This window comes from Aspergillus clavatus, genomic scaffold (assembly GCF_000002715.2).
Source record: "Aspergillus clavatus NRRL 1 1099423829797 genomic scaffold, whole genome shotgun sequence".
In the NCBI taxonomy this organism is placed as follows: domain Eukaryota; kingdom Fungi; phylum Ascomycota; class Eurotiomycetes; order Eurotiales; family Aspergillaceae; genus Aspergillus; species Aspergillus clavatus.
The window spans coordinates 597495-614361 of NW_001517102.1; the positions used below are offsets into that span (position 1 = coordinate 597495).

Below are 16867 nucleotides of genomic sequence, written 5' to 3' on the forward strand. Positions count from 1 at the left end.
CAGACACGAGATTATGAGCTATCAACAACGACTGACAGGGAAACCATGTTATGTATGGAAGGCTCGGCACTAAACTGAGCTCTTTAGTAAAATTATTGCTTTTCTACGCCTATGAACTTGTGCTTCGAGTTCTTTAGTCTTTAGAAGAAGTTCTAAGGCTTCGTGAATGACGTCATTTCTTTTTCGTTGTGGATAGTCGTCCAAAGAACCCAGACAATTTTACATAGGATGGTTGGGTTAGTTTTGGATATTGTATATTTTTCGGTATTCCACGATAACCGTTCCTGAGTCAAGGAATGAAGCGGTCTAATGGCCGTGTTGCCAGTGACTTTTCGCAACGTGTCGACTGTACGGCGTAGAAAGCACCAAGGCAAAGCCCACTCAGTAGACAGCAAATCTGAGGGAATACATGTCCGTAATCTCTGCCATGTATATTTTCGGCTAGATGTTTTGTAGCATTCGCATTGAGAACAGATGGTACTAGCGCAGCCAGCTCATTGCACCGTCACAGTTCGCCGTTTAGAGGGAGGCTTGATCAGTTTTCCCTCGGTGTTCACTTTTTGGAACAGATCAGACAAACGGTCATGTTCAATCACTGTAGAAATCTCTGGTAAAGGCTTCACCGTATCCCACTTGAAGTAATGTTTTTGACCCTTTTCATTCCACTCCAGGCGCGGGACCAGACAAGATATGCGCCTCCAAAGTCGCTGCATGAACCGGCGCGTGATTTTGTGAGGCCTCCCGTTGACGAAATCTCTGAATGTCACACCCTTCTCGGGCCCTTTTGTAAGAAACTTGACGTCGAGGTTGTCCTCCCGCTGTTCCGAGACATTAACTGCTTTCCTTTTCCTCGGCGATGTCCATGGCATTTCTCCCGAGATCAAACCCTCCAGTGTCTCAAGCTGTGTGTCGGGAAGCGGCGGCAGCAGGCCATCCAGCAGAGACTGATACCAGGTCTTCCGGATGTTTCGCCGTCGACTTTTCGCAACAGGCTTCCCCCAACTGTTCTCCTTTGGTATCGGCGGCTCCAGATTCCTGACTACTGAGCGGTCGTTAAGCTGAGAGATCATGCCGTTGTTCAACTGAGACTTCAAAAGATCAATCACAATTGAAGGGGGTTTCCATCCATCTTCGAACATGATCGGTTTCTCAACAAGGCTCATCACGGCCGCAGCATCCGGAGGAACCTCCGGGGCAATGAATGTGTCTAACAGTTCCCTTCTTTTCTTTCCCTTGCGTCCGTAGGACAGTCGGAGGACTTTTTCAAGCGGTCGAGAGTAGCCTTCATTGGCACGTTTGAGTAAAGAAAGTTTCTGAGTCGCGGTCTTGTGGAGGGAGAATTGTCGATGGGGGTCACTGAGAGGCTTTGCTTTCGATATGTCATTGTAGCGTCGAAATCTCTGGACGACGTAGTCATGCATGTAGCCTTTCGCAATCGGGTCGGGGAGATAAGAGCATTCACGGAGTAAGGCACGGAAGAGATGTCGCCATTGTTCTGGGGGGATGAGCGGAGAGGACATGGTCCTACAGCGGTGATTATATCGAAATCAGTTCAACTAGTCAATAACATTCGCATATCTGACATCGTCATCAGCGTCGATTACCAGATCCAACCGTCTCGGAGGCTCAAGAACAAAAGCGGAGAACAAGGTAGATAGTGGCCGAAAGAGGAAATAGATGGTTTTTTGACGTCCGTTACGCGAAAACGCCAAGCAGAAAACGCGACCATCAGGCCCCGCGACTCCTCACCACGATCTTCAACCATTTACATGCACGATTTATGAGCTGATTGCTTCTAGAATTACTGAAAGGCCTTGTTTTATTTCTGTTTCGAGTTTCGACCGTCCCTAGCCCTCGTTGAGCTTTTTCTTTTTTGTTTGTTTTACATTCGTCAAGTGAGCCTGTGTCAAACATCCCTGTCACAATCGGTGCCAGCCACGCGCCCTTCGCCTCCTCGCGCGCCTCGCCGAACACTTACCGGGAGACAGTTGAATTGGTGCACTATTTCCCCACTCGATTCACTGCCTGTGTTGCTCCGAGAATTTCTTTTTCCCTCAAGCTACAGATCGGTATAGGAATTAAGCTATGAGCCATACCAGTCGCGGCTTGTACTAACATCTCACGCCCAGGCCTCGCATGTGCATGATTGTCTGGTCTGGGTTTCGGCGGACCTGACACCCTTAGGTCATGACTTCCAACAACCATCTTCCTCCGCGACCTAGCTTGTCCATGTCGTACTCTCAGAGCAGCATGGGCTCCGCCAACGGGATTGCCTTTTCTCAGTCTCAGATGGGTTCTTTTAATGCTTCTCAGTCGATCGCGTCAACACCCCGAGCAACACCCCCTCCGAAAAACTCCCAACAGTCGATGTCTTTCAACTACCCGAACGGTCTTCCTGGCGGTCCAAGAGGTGGATTTGGGACATTTGATGATATGAATGGCTATGGGCCAATGGTTCAATTTCATGAGGAATACAAGCCCCAGATATACAAGGTCAGCGCGCCTCTGGATGCTATGATCTCGCTGTGCTGACACCGCTCTTTGCAGGCTGTCTACTCTAATGTCTCTGTCTACGAAATGGAAGTCAACGGAGTCGCGGTGATGAAACGTCGCTCCGATTCTTGGTTGAATGCTACTCAGATTCTCAAAGTCGCTGGTGTGGTCAAAGCCAGGAGAACAAAAACACTCGAAAAGGAGATAGCGGCCGGTGAACATGAGAAGGTCCAGGGAGGATATGGCAAATACCAAGGCACATGGGTGAACTACCAGAGAGGCGTAGATCTTTGTCGCGAGTACCATGTCGAAGAGTTACTGAGACCGCTTCTCGAATACGATATGGGCCCCAATGGTACTGCCAACACCGGGCCGGATACTCTGGACACTCCTACCAAGGAACAAGCAATGGCGGCACAGAGGAAACGGATGTATAGCGGTATGGATAATCGTGGGATGTCGCAACCGCAGCAGGGTACCTTCTTCCAGAATATCTCACGCACCGCCGCCACGGCCGTCAACGCCATCAGCAAAGCTCGTTTCGATTCCCCTGCGGTAAGGGGTGTCGATAGCAAGCGCACGAGCGTCATACGGAAACCGTCGCAGCAGATGACCTCTCAGGAGTCTCAGCTCCCTGCATTCAGCAGCCAGCAGAGCATGTACAGCGTGGCCTCGGACAGCGTGTTTGGGAGCAATGCCCTGAGCAATGGCCGATTCAACGGCCCCGATGTTGCAAGTTTCGAGCCAGAAGAGTCTATTGAGCCACCTCGCAAGCGTGTCAGATCATCATCCAATCATGTACCCTCCTTTGGGCTTCATCGGGAGCCTTCATCACTATCCATGCAAGAGCCCACACCTACGGAACCTAATGACTCGTTCTACCAGGAAATGGATGGGCCGATCTCATTGATGGATAGTAACAGACGGGGCTCTGATCCTCTTCCTCCTGCCACGACCCCCGAACGGTTCCAGAAAATGAAACTTATCATGACACTGTTCCTCGACAAGAGGACGAAGGATTTTTCCAAACACCCTGCATTGCTGCAACTCACCAGTGAGGATCTGGAGATCCCACTTGATGAGTATCGGAACAATGCCCTTCATTGGGCTGCAATGCTTGCTCGGATGCCGCTCGTTTATGCGCTTGTTGAAAAAGGTGTGAGCATCTACCGCCTGAATGGTGCGGGTGAGACTGCCTTGCAGAAGTCAGTGGGGACAAGGAATAACCTTGATTATCGGAGTTTCCCGCGCTTACTGCAAGTGCTTGCCCCCACAATTGACATGGTTGACTACAGTGGGCGGACGATTCTACATCATATTGCGGTGATGGCCGCTACTGGTGGTGGTGGGCACGTGTCTGCAAAGCACTATCTGGAGGCTCTTCTAGAATTTATTGTTCGTCACGGAGGCACTTCTGTCAGCCAGAAACCTGCAGATGGGACTGTGGGTAACAAGACTGGCGAAGTCATAACCTTGGGCCGCTTTATTTCAGAAATTGTCAATCTTCGGGATGATCAAGGAGACACCGCGCTAAATCTTGCTGGGCGAGCGCGCTCTGTTCTGGTGCCTCAATTGCTGGAGGTCGGCGCAGATCCCCATATACCCAACCACACGGGTCTGCGGCCAGCTGATTATGGTGTTGGTGTGGATATGGTGGATGGCAACGCTCAAGCCCAACCGGGCGGAAACAGAAATGATTCTTTCATTGACCAACTTGCCAAAACAAAGAAAGAGATATTCGATGGTATGTAACCTGCAATGAAGTATAGTCGATGGTCTACTAACAACTTGAAGCAACGATGGCTCAAATAAGCACAATCGTCCAGGAGACGTTAACTAGCTTTGATAAGGAACTAGCCTCCGACTTGTCCAAAAAGCAAGAGAAATTCGACCATTGGCACTCGAAAATACGTGAGACAGCAAAAGCTCGTCAAATCGAGCAAAAGAGACTTGACGAGCTCAAGACTAAGTCCTCGGATCGAGTGCAATTGAGTCGACGGATTAAAAATCTAGAACGCTCGTCCGAAGATCTCCTAATGATGCTCAAGGACATGCATGGTGGGCATTTCGAGCCTTCGAAAATGACCATCATCGGCGATGCGGACAAAGACTCTGGTGTCAGCATATCTGAATTTGAATCCATCTTTCCCGAAACATTCGATCCCACATCCGGTTTCTCCGAGAAACAGGTAGCTTATCTGAGTTCTTTGGCTTCTCCCGAGATTTTGCAGCAACGGGTACAATGTTATCAAGAGTTTAATCAGGAGATTTTGAGTGAGGTGGATCGCCTGAAGTCCAAGAATGTCGTGCTAGGCCAGAACTACCGTCGAATGGTGATGGCCTGCACGGGTTGGACTGCTGAACAAGTCGACGAAGCTGCCGAAGGTTTAACGCAATGTGTTAAAGAGTTAAATGACAACCCTGTTCCAGAGGATGAGGCTATCGAGATCCTAATGAGAGATAGAGGTCAGGACTGGTGATGAAGCAGCAGAACCGGTCAGGCAGCTTCGTGATTAATGAGTCCTGCAACTGGTGTCGGAGTTTTGATCCAATTACCAGGGAACGTTGATCATATACGATCGTTGATTCTTGCATCTACGGAGTTATTATTGAGCCTTGGAGGCGTTCTTTGCATTTCACGTCTGTATTTACAGATACCCCGGGCCGCTATAACGATGATAGCGTCGATTCAATGTACTTATATTCTCTCTGAGCTGTTGCGCGGTATCCTTGTCTAGGTACTGCCATAGTTAAGACTAATGAACGTGGCATCGGTGAAACAACCGAATCCCTAGGTTGCCTCCGGAGTATTACCGAACATTGGTAGTGGTATTTGAATTTATGCTAGGGCTGATGAGCGCTGTGCTGACCTGCAGGCTGAGGTCTCACTGAAATAGCCTAAATAGCTTGCTTTAACCGACGTCAGCAATGAAATCCCCCGCAGGAGCAAAGAGTGACAAGATAATCACCCCGCTTGACCCCAGCGATGATGTGTTAAGGTGTTCCCAAAATGAGGTTTCACATATGGATTCTGCCTTTATTCAAAGGTGGAGCATGGAGCTTTATAAGAGCGCTGAGGCCCATCCCCTGTTGGAAGCTGAGCCATCCAAACAAGTCATCTGAATGAACCCTCACGTCTACAATATCTGAGGTTTTAGAAAATGGCTATCGGCGTTCTGAAAGTCAAAGGCAACAAGGTTGTCGATAGTAGCGGCAATGAGGTTCTTCTTCGCGGTGCCGCCATTGGGGGCTGGATGAAGTACGCTTACGACCTATCTGATCACTATCCATGAGGTAAATTGCTGATTGCTCAATCCTAAAGTATGGAAAACTTCATTACCGGCTATCCGGGCCATGAATCCCAACACCGCGCTGCTATGCGTCGCGTTCTGGGCCAAGAGAAATACGAGTTCTTCTTCGACAAGTGGCTCGAGTATTTCTTCACGGAGGCGGATGCCAAGTTTTTTGCTGGGTTGGGATTGAACTGTATCCGGATTCCGTTCAACTTCCGTCACTTCGAAGATGATATGAACCCGCGCGTGTTGAAGGAATCGGGGTTCAAGCACTTGGATCGGGTGATTGACTTGGTAAGAACCATTTCCATATGCCTGTATTCCACGCTAATGTGTGATATATTGGGATAGTGCGCCAAAGAAAAGATCTACACCATTCTAGATATGCATACGGTGCCGGGTGGACAGAATTGTGACTGGCATTCCGATAACACGACCAGTTACGCTGCTTTCTGGGACTATAAGGACCACCAGGACCGGACGGTCTGGCTATGGGAGCAGATCGCCGCGAGATACAAGAGCAACCCATGGGTTGCAGGGTATAACCCTCTGAATGAGCCATGCGATCCCGAGCATGTTCGTCTTCCGGCATTCTATGAGCGTGTGGAGAAGGCTATCCGAGCAGTTGATCCTGATCACATCCTGTGGCTGGATGGGAATACCTTTGCTATGGAGTGGAAGGGATTTGATAAGGTTCTTCCGAACTGCGTATACGCCATGCATGACTACTCGGTGAGTACCACGCTCATTAACAGGTATTTTTCAGGCTAATGAATCTCTTAGTCCATGGGCTTTCCGACTGGACAGCGGTACAAAGGAACCTCCGAACAAAAGGAGCATCTTGAGAAACAATACCTTCGCAAGGCCGAATTCATGTACCAGAATGGCACAGCAATCTGGAACGGTGAATTTGGTCCCGTTTACGCCAACCCACGGACCGAAGCAGAGGCAGAATCCATCAACCAAGAGCGTTATGACCTCCTTGGCGACCAGCTCCGCATCTACGACAAGTACAACATTCACTGGTCTATCTGGCTCTACAAGGATATCGGCCTCCAGGGCATGATCCACACAAATCCAGACAGCAAGTGGAACAAGACCATCCAGCCGTTGCTGGAAAAGAAGACAAAATTCTGGCTTGATGCTTGGGGAAGAGAGCCATCTTCGGAGCCTGAAGCTGCGTTGAAGCCGCTGGTTGAGTGGATCGACAAGGTCAGTCCTCAGGCGAAGGAGACATATCCCACCCCGTGGCACACAGAGCGCCACTTGCTCCGGAATGTCTTCCAGACATTTCTCGCTGCGTCTTTCGTAGATGAGTTCGCAGAGTTGTTCAGAGGGATGGGTGAGAAGGAATTGGAGGCTTTGGCTCATAGCTTTCACTTTGATGAGTGTGTGCAGCGTGAAGGTCTCAATCGAATCTTGAGAGAGCATGCTCACGCAACGAAGAGCTGAGCATCTCTTAGAATTACCATACCCTGCAGGTTTAATGAAACGAATACTTGATGATTGTTGTGCCGAATAAAGTATCCCTGGCCCTGGAGTAAACCAAGCATTGTCGATTGGTGGTTACGTAGTGCGTGGCTGTTAATAATAGCTAATATTTCCAGCAACACCGAGTTTCTATCCACAGGGCAAGTGCTTATGACCACAGCCTCTGTTGCCCCCACCACAATCTCCGAAATCTGCCTTATCGATAAGAAAAGTGAAAAAACTGCTAGGCGGGGTACCTGTATTTCCTCCTCATCGTCATTCCTAAGGCCATCTACAGTCGCTCTTTCATTAGCTCTGTCCTCGAGATAGGAATTACATGCTTGGAAGCATTCAGTATGGTCTTGTGATTGCCAATACATACATCAACATCACGTGCTCATCGATGTCAAGGACCTAACCCGAGGTCTGTTCCCAGAGTACGAAGTACACACGCAGCCTTAAGCAGCTCCCTGCCTTTGTGAAGCGATCAAAAGTCAAAATTCTTTTGTATTTCCATCAAAAATATACTTTCCCAACATGAGTGAATCCTCAACCATCACATACCCAACTTCGTTGGACACCCTCTATAACGAGACATCACCGCTGAGGGAGCAGTATGATTCTGTCAAATTGGAGGATGCGCAGATCGTCCCGATCCTCGAGCTTCCTCTGGCGCTAGAAGTGCTAGGATGCAACTCGGCAGATTCAAGCGCCATTGACCGAGTGTCCGACGGCGAGTTATGCTACACTACCTTCGTGACTGAGAAGGCCAAGGCCGTCTCTCAGATGCCCCTTGACGGACTTTCGCCAGCACAGCAGCAGTCTCAGCTTCTCCATATCGGTCTCGCAGCTTTGTTCAGCTTTCTGCAATCTAACATTACCGGTCCTCCATTAGGTTTCAACCCCGCAGAAGTGGTCCTTCCCTCTGCTCTTCGTTCCGATGCGGCAAAGCTCCGGGCTGTTCGCAGCCACATTATTCGGGAGCTCTCGGTAGATGGTGAGGCGGCTTACAAGCTGACACCGAATGTCGAACTTTTCGCTTTGGCAAAGGCTTTGCTTGTGGATGCTGGTATTCTGATTGATGGCCCATTGATGGCGAGGGCGGCGAGGTTGCGTGTCAATTTTCTTCACCAGAAGATGCTGTCGGAACCTACAAGCACACTACAGGATGCTATCTACAAGGACTTGGACGTGTTGAGCAACATGCTCATCGGAGAAAAGTCTGTCTTCTCTACCGCACAAGAGAAGGGACGGTTCCTGCTTGAGAGAGCGATGATCCATACACACCATGGCTTCGACGCCAAAGCTCGCGCCGACCTTGAACAAGCTGCCGCTGTCAGAGGATTCGAGTTTGCATTGACAGGAAGACTTGGTAAAAGGACGAAGTTTCAGGAACGTGATGTCAGCCAGCTGGTCGTTCTCGCGAAGAGTGCCGAGCGTCTGAAGAGCACAGGGAATGCTGCGCTCCCAGAAGAGACGGAAGACACAAAACAAGCGGGACCCAAGAACTTGGAACTTAACGATGACACCCTTCTTGAGAGCATTTCCTTTACCAAGAGTGATGAAACATCCCAAGATAAGTCGATGACGGTCCAAGAGGAATCTACGCTTCCTCCAGCATTGCAATCCCTGGATCCCGGTAACCAGCCACTTCTTGATCCTGTCGACTCCGCTATTCTACTGGGGCTGGCATCTGCCATCACCAACACTTCACCGGAGAACGGTTTGACCCGAGAAGAGACTCACCCATATGCCGTTCGTGTACTGGAGGGTGGAAGTTCGAACTGGCAAATCTACACTCAAGCTTTGTTGGTTCGGAGTCGGGTGGAAGGCTACCGTTCTCGAACGGTAGAAAGAGCTGTGCTGCAGATGCAAGCTCTAGTCGATCAGGTCATCGCAGACACCGCTAGTCTTGATACTCAGGCGACCGAAAATACCGAACAACCCACCACCTTCCTCCCAAGACCTGAGAAATCTGAATCGGCTTCGGCAGCTGAGAGACTGGAATATATTTGGATCTTGAGTTCTCCTACTCGATGGAGCCTTGAGGCCGAGCTGGCTCAGCGATGGGTCGATCTTGGAGGCCTGCGGACCGCGCTGGAGATCTATGAACGGCTGCACATGTGGGCAGAGGCTGCTCTTTGCTACGCTGCAACAGAACGGGAAGAAAAGGCCAAGCACATCGTCCGCAGACAGCTTTACCAACCCACTGGCACAGATCCCGACGATGAGAATGAGAAGTTCGACGGACCCGAGCTGTCTCCTCTTCCAGCCGATGCTCCTCGGTTACTATGTATCCTGGGTGATATTGAGTCGGATCCCTCACTATATGAACGTGCATGGGAGGCGTCAAATCACAGATACGCGCGTGCTCAACGGTCGTTGGCCCGTCACTACCTCGCATTAAGGCCTCCTGCTCTCGACAAGGCAGAGGAAGCCTATCGCAAGAGTCTTCATGTCAATCGTCTCAACCACGGCGCTTGGTTCGCTCTTGGTTGCGTACAACTCGAGCTAGAGAAATGGGAAGACGCCATTGACTCATTCACACGGACCGTTCAGCTGGAAGATAACGACGCTGAAGCATGGAGTAACCTTGCCGCCGCAATCCTGCGCACCCCGAAACCCGGCGAGACCACGGAGATAGCGGAGGCGCCCCAGCAATCAAGCGCTGACACTGACGTCGACGCCGACAGCGACTCGGAACCTGCTAAAGCACCAGAGGCCCCTTACAAGCGGAAGCGTGAAGCCCTTGCTGCCCTCCACCGCGCCGCACAACTCAAGCACACCGATGCTCGCATTTGGGACAACGTCCTGACCGTCGCCGCCTCAATTCCTCCCCCAGCCACACCATTCCGTGACGCCATCACGGCTCAGAGACGGGTCATCGAACTACTTGGCGCCAAGAATGGTGAAAAGAGCGTCGATATCCCGATCCTCAGCATGTTGATCGATCACCTTGTCAGCAGCTACAACTACGAAGATCTTGTGATCAAGGTCGACGAGAAGGACGAGAAGTCAGAGCAGGTTGTCCGCAGTGGTACCATTCCAGGCCAGATCCTTGCTCTGGTCGATCAGTGCGTCGTGCCGCTAATCACTCACTCTGCGCCGCTTTGGCTGCTCGTTGCCCGCGTCGAGCAATTCCGCGAACAACCATCTAAGGCCTTCGAGGCGCATGAGAAAGCCTGGCGTGCTACGGTGGCTTCCTGCACGCAGGGTGCGTTCCAGATGGGCGACGAGAAGAAGTGGATGGATGTCGTGCGTGCCACGGAGAGACTTGTGCGGGATGGCTATGCCAAGTTCGGGCCCATGGACAAAGAGGGACAGCACGAAGGAGAACCCGAGATGGTGGCCAAAGACTGGCGTTTCAAGGCTCGCAGTGCCGTGAGAGGCATCCTGGGCAAAGGAAAAGATTTCTGGGAAGATTCTGAGGGATGGAATCGTCTGAAGGAGCTGCAGACCGAGGTTGGAAGCTCCTAGTCGTTAGGCTTGTTTTTATGATGCATTATGTCGAGTAGACCATTCTTAGCATTGCCGGTATGCATAAATCGCTTTGGGTCAGTCCTTATTTGACGTAAATGATCAAGTAACGTTAACTTTTTTTTTTCGTCTCCTGGTGCACAGGTCCTATCTCCCCTCAACCTTTCTCTTCAACATCCCGCAGAAACTCTCAAATAAAACCGAGTCTGTCCCCTTAAGCCACCGTACAGTAAGACGGAAGCATTTCTCGTCAAGCGGATTCTGCTTCAACTGAATCTTGAAACCAAGTGCCGCCTTTTGCTCATCGATCTCCATTTTATCTCCCGAAGTAGTTGGATTCTGCATCTTCCTCCGAGCCTGGCGCGACCAGACATTTTCCATCGCGAACCCTACGCCTGTAGCAAGGTTCTTACGCCATGTCCAGTCGAGGTGAAGGTGACTGAGCTCTTCGTTGATTCTGTCACCGACACTGTCGATAGATTCATTGCTCAATTCGAATGTGGACTCGGATGGGAAGGGTAATAGATGCTTGGGGAAGCCAGCGATACCACGAGCTACATTCTGTTCAATGTCATCAGCCACGCGGTCTTGAAATATTTCATATTGTCAAAGCATACCATTGTCGGGCGGAGATCACTCCATGACCAGGCCACGGCCCATCTCTTGGTTTTACTGCCCTGAACAAACTCCGTCACTGCGTAATTACGGTTCCCGTGTGTCATCAGTTTCTCTACGATAGCAGACACGCTGCTGAGCTTCCCGAGCATCGAGGTGTACCAGATGACCCTGTCGCGAAGCTTGAGGCTTTCTTCGATCATGCCAGAGACAAAGGCTATTTCACCTCCTTCCGTGACCATTTCGACCTCCGCCCCTGTGCATGTCTGTGTGCTCGGTCAATGACTGTGTCTGAGATCGTTGGCTGTGACCTACCGAGAATGGGGGACGTTCTTTAGCTTCTGCTGAAGCGATCATCTCGTCGCGGGAAGCGTAGAAGGGGGGGTTGCACATCGTAAAATCGAGACTGGTGTGACTAATGAGTTTGCATGTTACGGCATCAATACGGATCCGTACCTCTCAACTTCAAATTTTGTGGCCAAAGGGATGAGACCATCGTCAGGGTTGGTTTTGATCACCTGAATGCGTGACTCCAGGCCATTGGCAGACACATTCTCACGGGCAGTTCGAATGTTATCGTCATCGACATCTTGAGAGAACAATCAGCCTTTCTGCTACTGACAGAGCACTGAGCCATGCCCACCGGTCGCAAGATAATTCCACTTGGGACGTGTAGCGCATCCTAGTAAAGGGTATATACTGCAACATCCTGTTCCTCTACATAAGTCAGAAAAAATCTTGCAACTCGCTGGGGGTGATCATGCTCACATGTCGAGTCCAAGAACGTTTCTGTCGGGATCATAATCATCTCGATACTCATCGCCCGTAGTATCCAGGAGGTCTTGCAACCATAGGATATAATTTAACCTGATCTGTGTTAGACAGCTGGCGGTAGCAGTCACAGCTGTCAATACTACTACCTGTTAGGTACCTATAGAACGACATTAGTCCAGATACGTATCTACTATTGGTCAGGGTACATACCGGAGGGCATAATCTATTCTCAGGTATCGTGACCTTGAGATTAAAATCTCTCTGCAATAGACTCTTGGTCAATTGGCTATGAAAAGTTGGTCAGTCAACGTCGTAGCCCCTTCATTCTCCAGTCAATTCATACCGCACAGCATCCGGGTCGCTGAAGTCTAACTGGCCATTCCCTTTCAGACTACCGAGGAAGTCAGTATATAGATTCAGATCATGGGACAAAACACCAACTATTTCGCAAAATCCGGCGACTGCAACGCCAAAGTAGTGAAATCGACGTCATCTTTGTAGATGCTTCGTGCTGTCCTCATGTTGCTTTGATCACCCGGACGAAAAAAGTGTCAGCCTGAAACGCCCGCCAAGAGGTTCCACGAAGTAGCAACTAGCAACTTAGCAAGACTGTGGTCTGTGAGAGACAAGGATCGTGAGTCCGGCAGTAGACTAAGGAAGATGATGATATCAGTGGACAACTTGAAATTGACCTTTTTAGCCCATGGGATGGAAGTGGGGTTTACTCGGATGCATCCAGTGGTACGAGAACAATGGCTTGAACCAATTTTCGAGGCCAGAAGAGGCTTGAGGAGAGTATTTATTTGTTTGATGGTTTCCTCCGTGGATAGACGGAGTAAATGCAGTGATCCAGGAACAACAACGATCAACAGCGGAGAGTGGAGAGGTACATCGCGTGTAACAGGCTAGGAAGAAGGCATTCGAGGGGAAATCGGCTCTTCGACCTCTCAGGCTGCAAGGCCATAAGGCTGGAAAGGCTGAAACAAATGATGTCACGGGCGTGGGCCGACGCGTTTCGCACGCTGCAGTGAAATAGTCGCTGATCCCCCTCTTTTTCTAGTGGATCTCGATAAAGAAAAATATTGAGATTAAGAGGAATTCGGTTCTCCTCTTCAAAAATTGAGTGGTCTTGCAGGACATAATTGTGTGGTTGCTCTCGTCGAGAATCAGCTCGGATCGCCTTTGTTTGTGTTGAAGCCAACCCCCACGAATCCCTGTGTGGGCCATATGTCATGATGGAGAAGTTGAAGGAGAAATTCGGGCACGAGATGGTTCATTTAGAGAGTGCGCTCAAGGGTCAGTGCATCTGCGCTTGCGATCGACTATAACCGAATTGACCAGGTCGCGATCAGACTCTCATCTACACGATGCCAAAGCCAAAGCGCATCACCTCAAGCACAAGGTTGGAAAGTTCTTCAACATCGTCAATCCGAACCACCGCCATGACGAGGAGCACGAGCAAGAAACAGACAGAAAGAGAACTGCGATCGCTGAATCTCATCGATTCGAATCGTTTGCCCCGATCCGTGAAGGTAACAGGGTGAAGTGGTACGTTGACGCTCTCGACTATATGTGGGCCGTCTCTATCGCACTGGAAGAGGCCAAGGAGGTGATCTATATCGAGGATTGGTGGCTGTCCCCAGAACTGTTCCTGCGGAGACCTCCATATCAGGCACAAGAATGGCGATTGGATCAGGTACTCAAGCGGCGGGCTGAAGCTGGTGTTAAGATTTATGTGATAGTTTATAAGGAGGTTTGTTACAGTTCCTTCTAGCTGTGACGAGGATATACTAATACAGTACAGGTCAATCAAGCTTTGACATGTAATTCAGCGCATACGAAACATGCGTTGCAGAGCCTTTGTCCTGAGGGAAGCCCTGGTCACGGAAATATCAAAGTCTTACGGCATCCAGATCACAACATCTTCGAGAACGCAGCAGACATGACATTATACTGGGTAAGTCGAGCGTTTGTGACACTCATCCACTCATTTCTGACCCTTTAGGCACACCACGAGAAATTCATCGTTGTTGACTACGCCCTGGCCTTCATCGGCGGCATCGATCTCTGCTTTGGTCGCTGGGATGCTCACCAACACCCCCTCGCCGACGTTCACCCATCGAATTTGAAAAACGAGATTTTCCCAGGCCAAGATTTTAACAATAACCGCATCATGGATTTCCAGAGCGTTGCGGAATGGCAGTCAAACGAGGTCAGCAAAGCGGAGTTTGGTCGAATGCCATGGCACGATGTTGCCATGGGCTTGGTCGGCGATTGCGTCTACGATATTGCAGAGCACTTTGTTCTCCGATGGAACTTCATCAAGCGGGATAAGTACAAGCGCGACTACAGCGTTGATTGGCTAATCTTAGAAGGCCGCACCGACGAGCATGAGGACCTTGTTGGCGTTCAACGACCGAAGTACCCTTGCGGCGAATATGTGCAGCATCCCTTCACCCCATTAGACACCAAACCACGTGGGATGCAGGGTACCGTACAAGGACAGATCGTTCGCAGCAGCGCGGACTGGAGTAGTGGAATCTTGGTGGAGCATAGCATCCAAAATGCGTACTGCGAAATCATTCGCAATGCTCAACATTTGGTGTACATTGAGAACCAATTTTTCAGTAAGTGAACTTGTGCAGCATTACAACAGAAAGAGACTGACCCTGTCTGTTCAGTCACTGCCACCGGAGATCAGCAGAAACCCATCATTAATACCATCGGACGTGCTATTGTTGATGCATGCGTTAGAGCTGGCAAAGAGGGACGAAAGTTCAGAGTGATTATCGTCATCCCAGCCATTCCAGGCTTTGCTGGAGACCTTCGAAAAAGCGCAGCTACCGGTACACGTGCAATCATGGATTACCAGTATAAGTCTATTCTTCGCGGAGAGCATTCGATCTTCGGCCAAATTTCTGCACAAGGAGTTGATCCAAGGGGTGAGTCGTATACCGTGAATAAAAAAGAATAGTAGCTAACTTTAGTAGAGCACATATTCCTCTTTAATTTGCGGGCCTACGATCGTATTAACAAAACCCCTGCCCTCGAAGAACTCGAAAATGAAGCAGGAGTGACCTACCACGACATCCAGCGCGGTATCGCCGAGGCGATCATGAGCGACAGTGTGCACCCAATGATCGGCACGGAAGGCGACAAGAATGAAGTCAGTTATGACAATGCGGAGAAAGAGAAAGAAGAACGGATCGCACGGTTGCGCAAATACGAGGAGAGCCAGGGACATCATACCGCAGAGCAATTCAAGAGCAAGGACACCGTCGCCCACTGCACCATGCTGAACGGCGGCAAGATGTCCGATGAGCTCTGGGAAGGCGAGGAGGAGAATGAAAAGGTAAACTTCGTCCAGGAGGAGCTCTACGTGCACGGCAAGGTGTGCATCGTGGACGACCGGATTGCCATCTGTGGCAGTGCCAATATCAACGATCGAGTGAGTGCATCCAGTCCTTGGATTCTCCATGCGTTTTAGCAAACCAACTGACAAACCCCCAGTCACAACTTGGCTACCACGACAGCGAACTAGCCATCGTCGTCGAAGACCAGGACTTGATCGACAGCACGATGGACGGGAAACCCTTCCGCGCCGGCCGTCTAGCCGCTACATTACGACGACAGCTATGGCGCGAACATCTCGGTCTTCTCCCCGCACAAGATTACGACGCATCGCAGCATCCCAACGCGCAGCCGCCCAACGTCTGCCTCAACGAGATCCTCGAAGGTCCTGAGAACGATTTTGTTGTAGACCCCCTCAACGACGAGCTCTGGAAGCTGTGGACAGAGCAGGCTACCACCAACACCGAGGTCTACCGGATGCTCTTCCGCGCGGACCCAGACGACAACATCCGCACGTTCGACGACTACGATAACTTCCGCCCGCGCGGCAACATCAAGGAGGGTCACCTGTTCGACCCGTACCAGCCCGTCAAGGAAGTTCGCGAGAAACTCGACCGCATCAAAGGCCATCTTGTCTGGATGCCGCTGGACTTCCTGAAGGACGCGGAGATGGCGGAGCCCGGGCTGGCTGTGAACCAGATCACGGAGGTGAGTGCCCAGTCTGCTCCCTTGTTTCGATCGGGTACTGGTACTGACTGACCTCTCTGCAGAGTATCTACACCTAGATCTTCTCTTGCATCTTCCTTTTGTCATTTCGCCTCTCCATATCCTGCCCTTCTTGCATTCCCTCATACTCACCTGATCTCCATCTTTCGAATCTATCCCAGTCCTTACACGAAGCAAGGGACCATAAGCTTGTACAACCATCAGGACAACAACCGGCTCATCTCCACGATATATGACATCATTTTGGACTTTGTTCTTGTTCTTGTTTTTGTTTTTGTTTTTGGTTATGGACCAGCTCTTGCTCTCGAATCTCGTCTTGGCCTTGACCGAACGATGTTACCTTACGCCGATTAGTGATACCATCCTGTACAGTGCACAGCACAAGCACATCCCAATTCCACCATTTCCATTCCAGCCCTCTGTCTCTCTCTCTCTCTCCACATAAGCAATAGTCTTGGAAGTAGAACCCATATGCATGTAACCAGCGTCACTCAACCCGCCTACACAACCATAAGCAAAAAAGAAAACATGACCGTGCTACGGCCGATCGTACACCCATGCCGATATTTGTCAATATCAAGACCATACGAGAGAGTATACGAGGACACAGCACATCCTCCCCGATGCCAATGCGACATACGAACCAAAGTAGCGCATCCGGAGTATGA

General features: G+C 50.3%; 6 protein-coding genes across 6 annotated transcripts, besides 1 other annotated feature; 4 read left to right on the forward strand and 2 right to left on the reverse strand.

The window, feature by feature from the left end:
- Nucleotides 1-494: 494 nt before the first annotated feature.
- ACLA_007310 (uncharacterized protein) lies at nucleotides 495-1520 on the reverse strand (the record flags this gene model as incomplete). The annotated part of the gene is made up of 1 exon (XM_001273397.1): nucleotides 495-1520. The coding sequence occupies one exon, from the start codon at nucleotides 1518-1520 to the stop codon at nucleotides 495-497; it is 1026 nt and encodes a 341-aa protein (XP_001273398.1).
- Nucleotides 1521-2187: 667 nt separating this feature from the next.
- Nucleotides 2188-4973, forward strand: ACLA_007320 (putative APSES transcription factor (MbpA); the record flags this gene model as incomplete). Its single annotated transcript, XM_001273398.1, has 3 exons — nucleotides 2188-2493; nucleotides 2548-4237; nucleotides 4288-4973. The coding sequence occupies 3 exons, from the start codon at nucleotides 2188-2190 to the stop codon at nucleotides 4971-4973; spliced, it is 2682 nt and encodes an 893-aa protein (XP_001273399.1).
- A 681-nt stretch (nucleotides 4974-5654) lies between these two features.
- On the forward strand, nucleotides 5655-7238 carry ACLA_007330 (glycoside hydrolase family 5 protein; the record flags this gene model as incomplete). The annotated part of the gene is made up of 4 exons (XM_001273399.1): nucleotides 5655-5752; nucleotides 5816-6080; nucleotides 6138-6518; nucleotides 6570-7238. 4 exons carry the CDS (start codon nucleotides 5655-5657, stop codon nucleotides 7236-7238), a joined length of 1413 nt encoding a protein of 470 aa, XP_001273400.1.
- A 555-nt stretch (nucleotides 7239-7793) lies between these two features.
- ACLA_007340 (F-box domain protein) lies at nucleotides 7794-10733 on the forward strand (the record flags this gene model as incomplete). The annotated part of the gene is made up of 1 exon (XM_001273400.1): nucleotides 7794-10733. One exon carries the CDS (start codon nucleotides 7794-7796, stop codon nucleotides 10731-10733), a length of 2940 nt encoding a protein of 979 aa, XP_001273401.1.
- A 147-nt stretch (nucleotides 10734-10880) lies between these two features.
- On the reverse strand, nucleotides 10881-12643 carry ACLA_007350 (DUF890 domain protein; the record flags this gene model as incomplete). Its single annotated transcript, XM_001273401.1, has 9 exons — nucleotides 10881-11294; nucleotides 11351-11614; nucleotides 11664-11754; nucleotides 11805-11937; nucleotides 11992-12065; nucleotides 12117-12220; nucleotides 12306-12408; nucleotides 12466-12513; nucleotides 12564-12643. The coding sequence occupies 9 exons, from the start codon at nucleotides 12641-12643 to the stop codon at nucleotides 10881-10883; spliced, it is 1311 nt and encodes a 436-aa protein (XP_001273402.1).
- A 714-nt stretch (nucleotides 12644-13357) lies between these two features.
- pldA (putative phospholipase PldA) lies at nucleotides 13358-16232 on the forward strand (the record flags this gene model as incomplete). The annotated part of the gene is made up of 7 exons (XM_001273402.1): nucleotides 13358-13418; nucleotides 13475-13875; nucleotides 13927-14079; nucleotides 14128-14749; nucleotides 14804-15064; nucleotides 15113-15570; nucleotides 15633-16232. 7 exons carry the CDS (start codon nucleotides 13358-13360, stop codon nucleotides 16230-16232), a joined length of 2556 nt encoding a protein of 851 aa, XP_001273403.1.
- Nucleotides 16233-16448: 216 nt separating this feature from the next.
- Nucleotides 16449-16482: a microsatellite.
- Nucleotides 16483-16867: the final 385 nt, after the last annotated feature.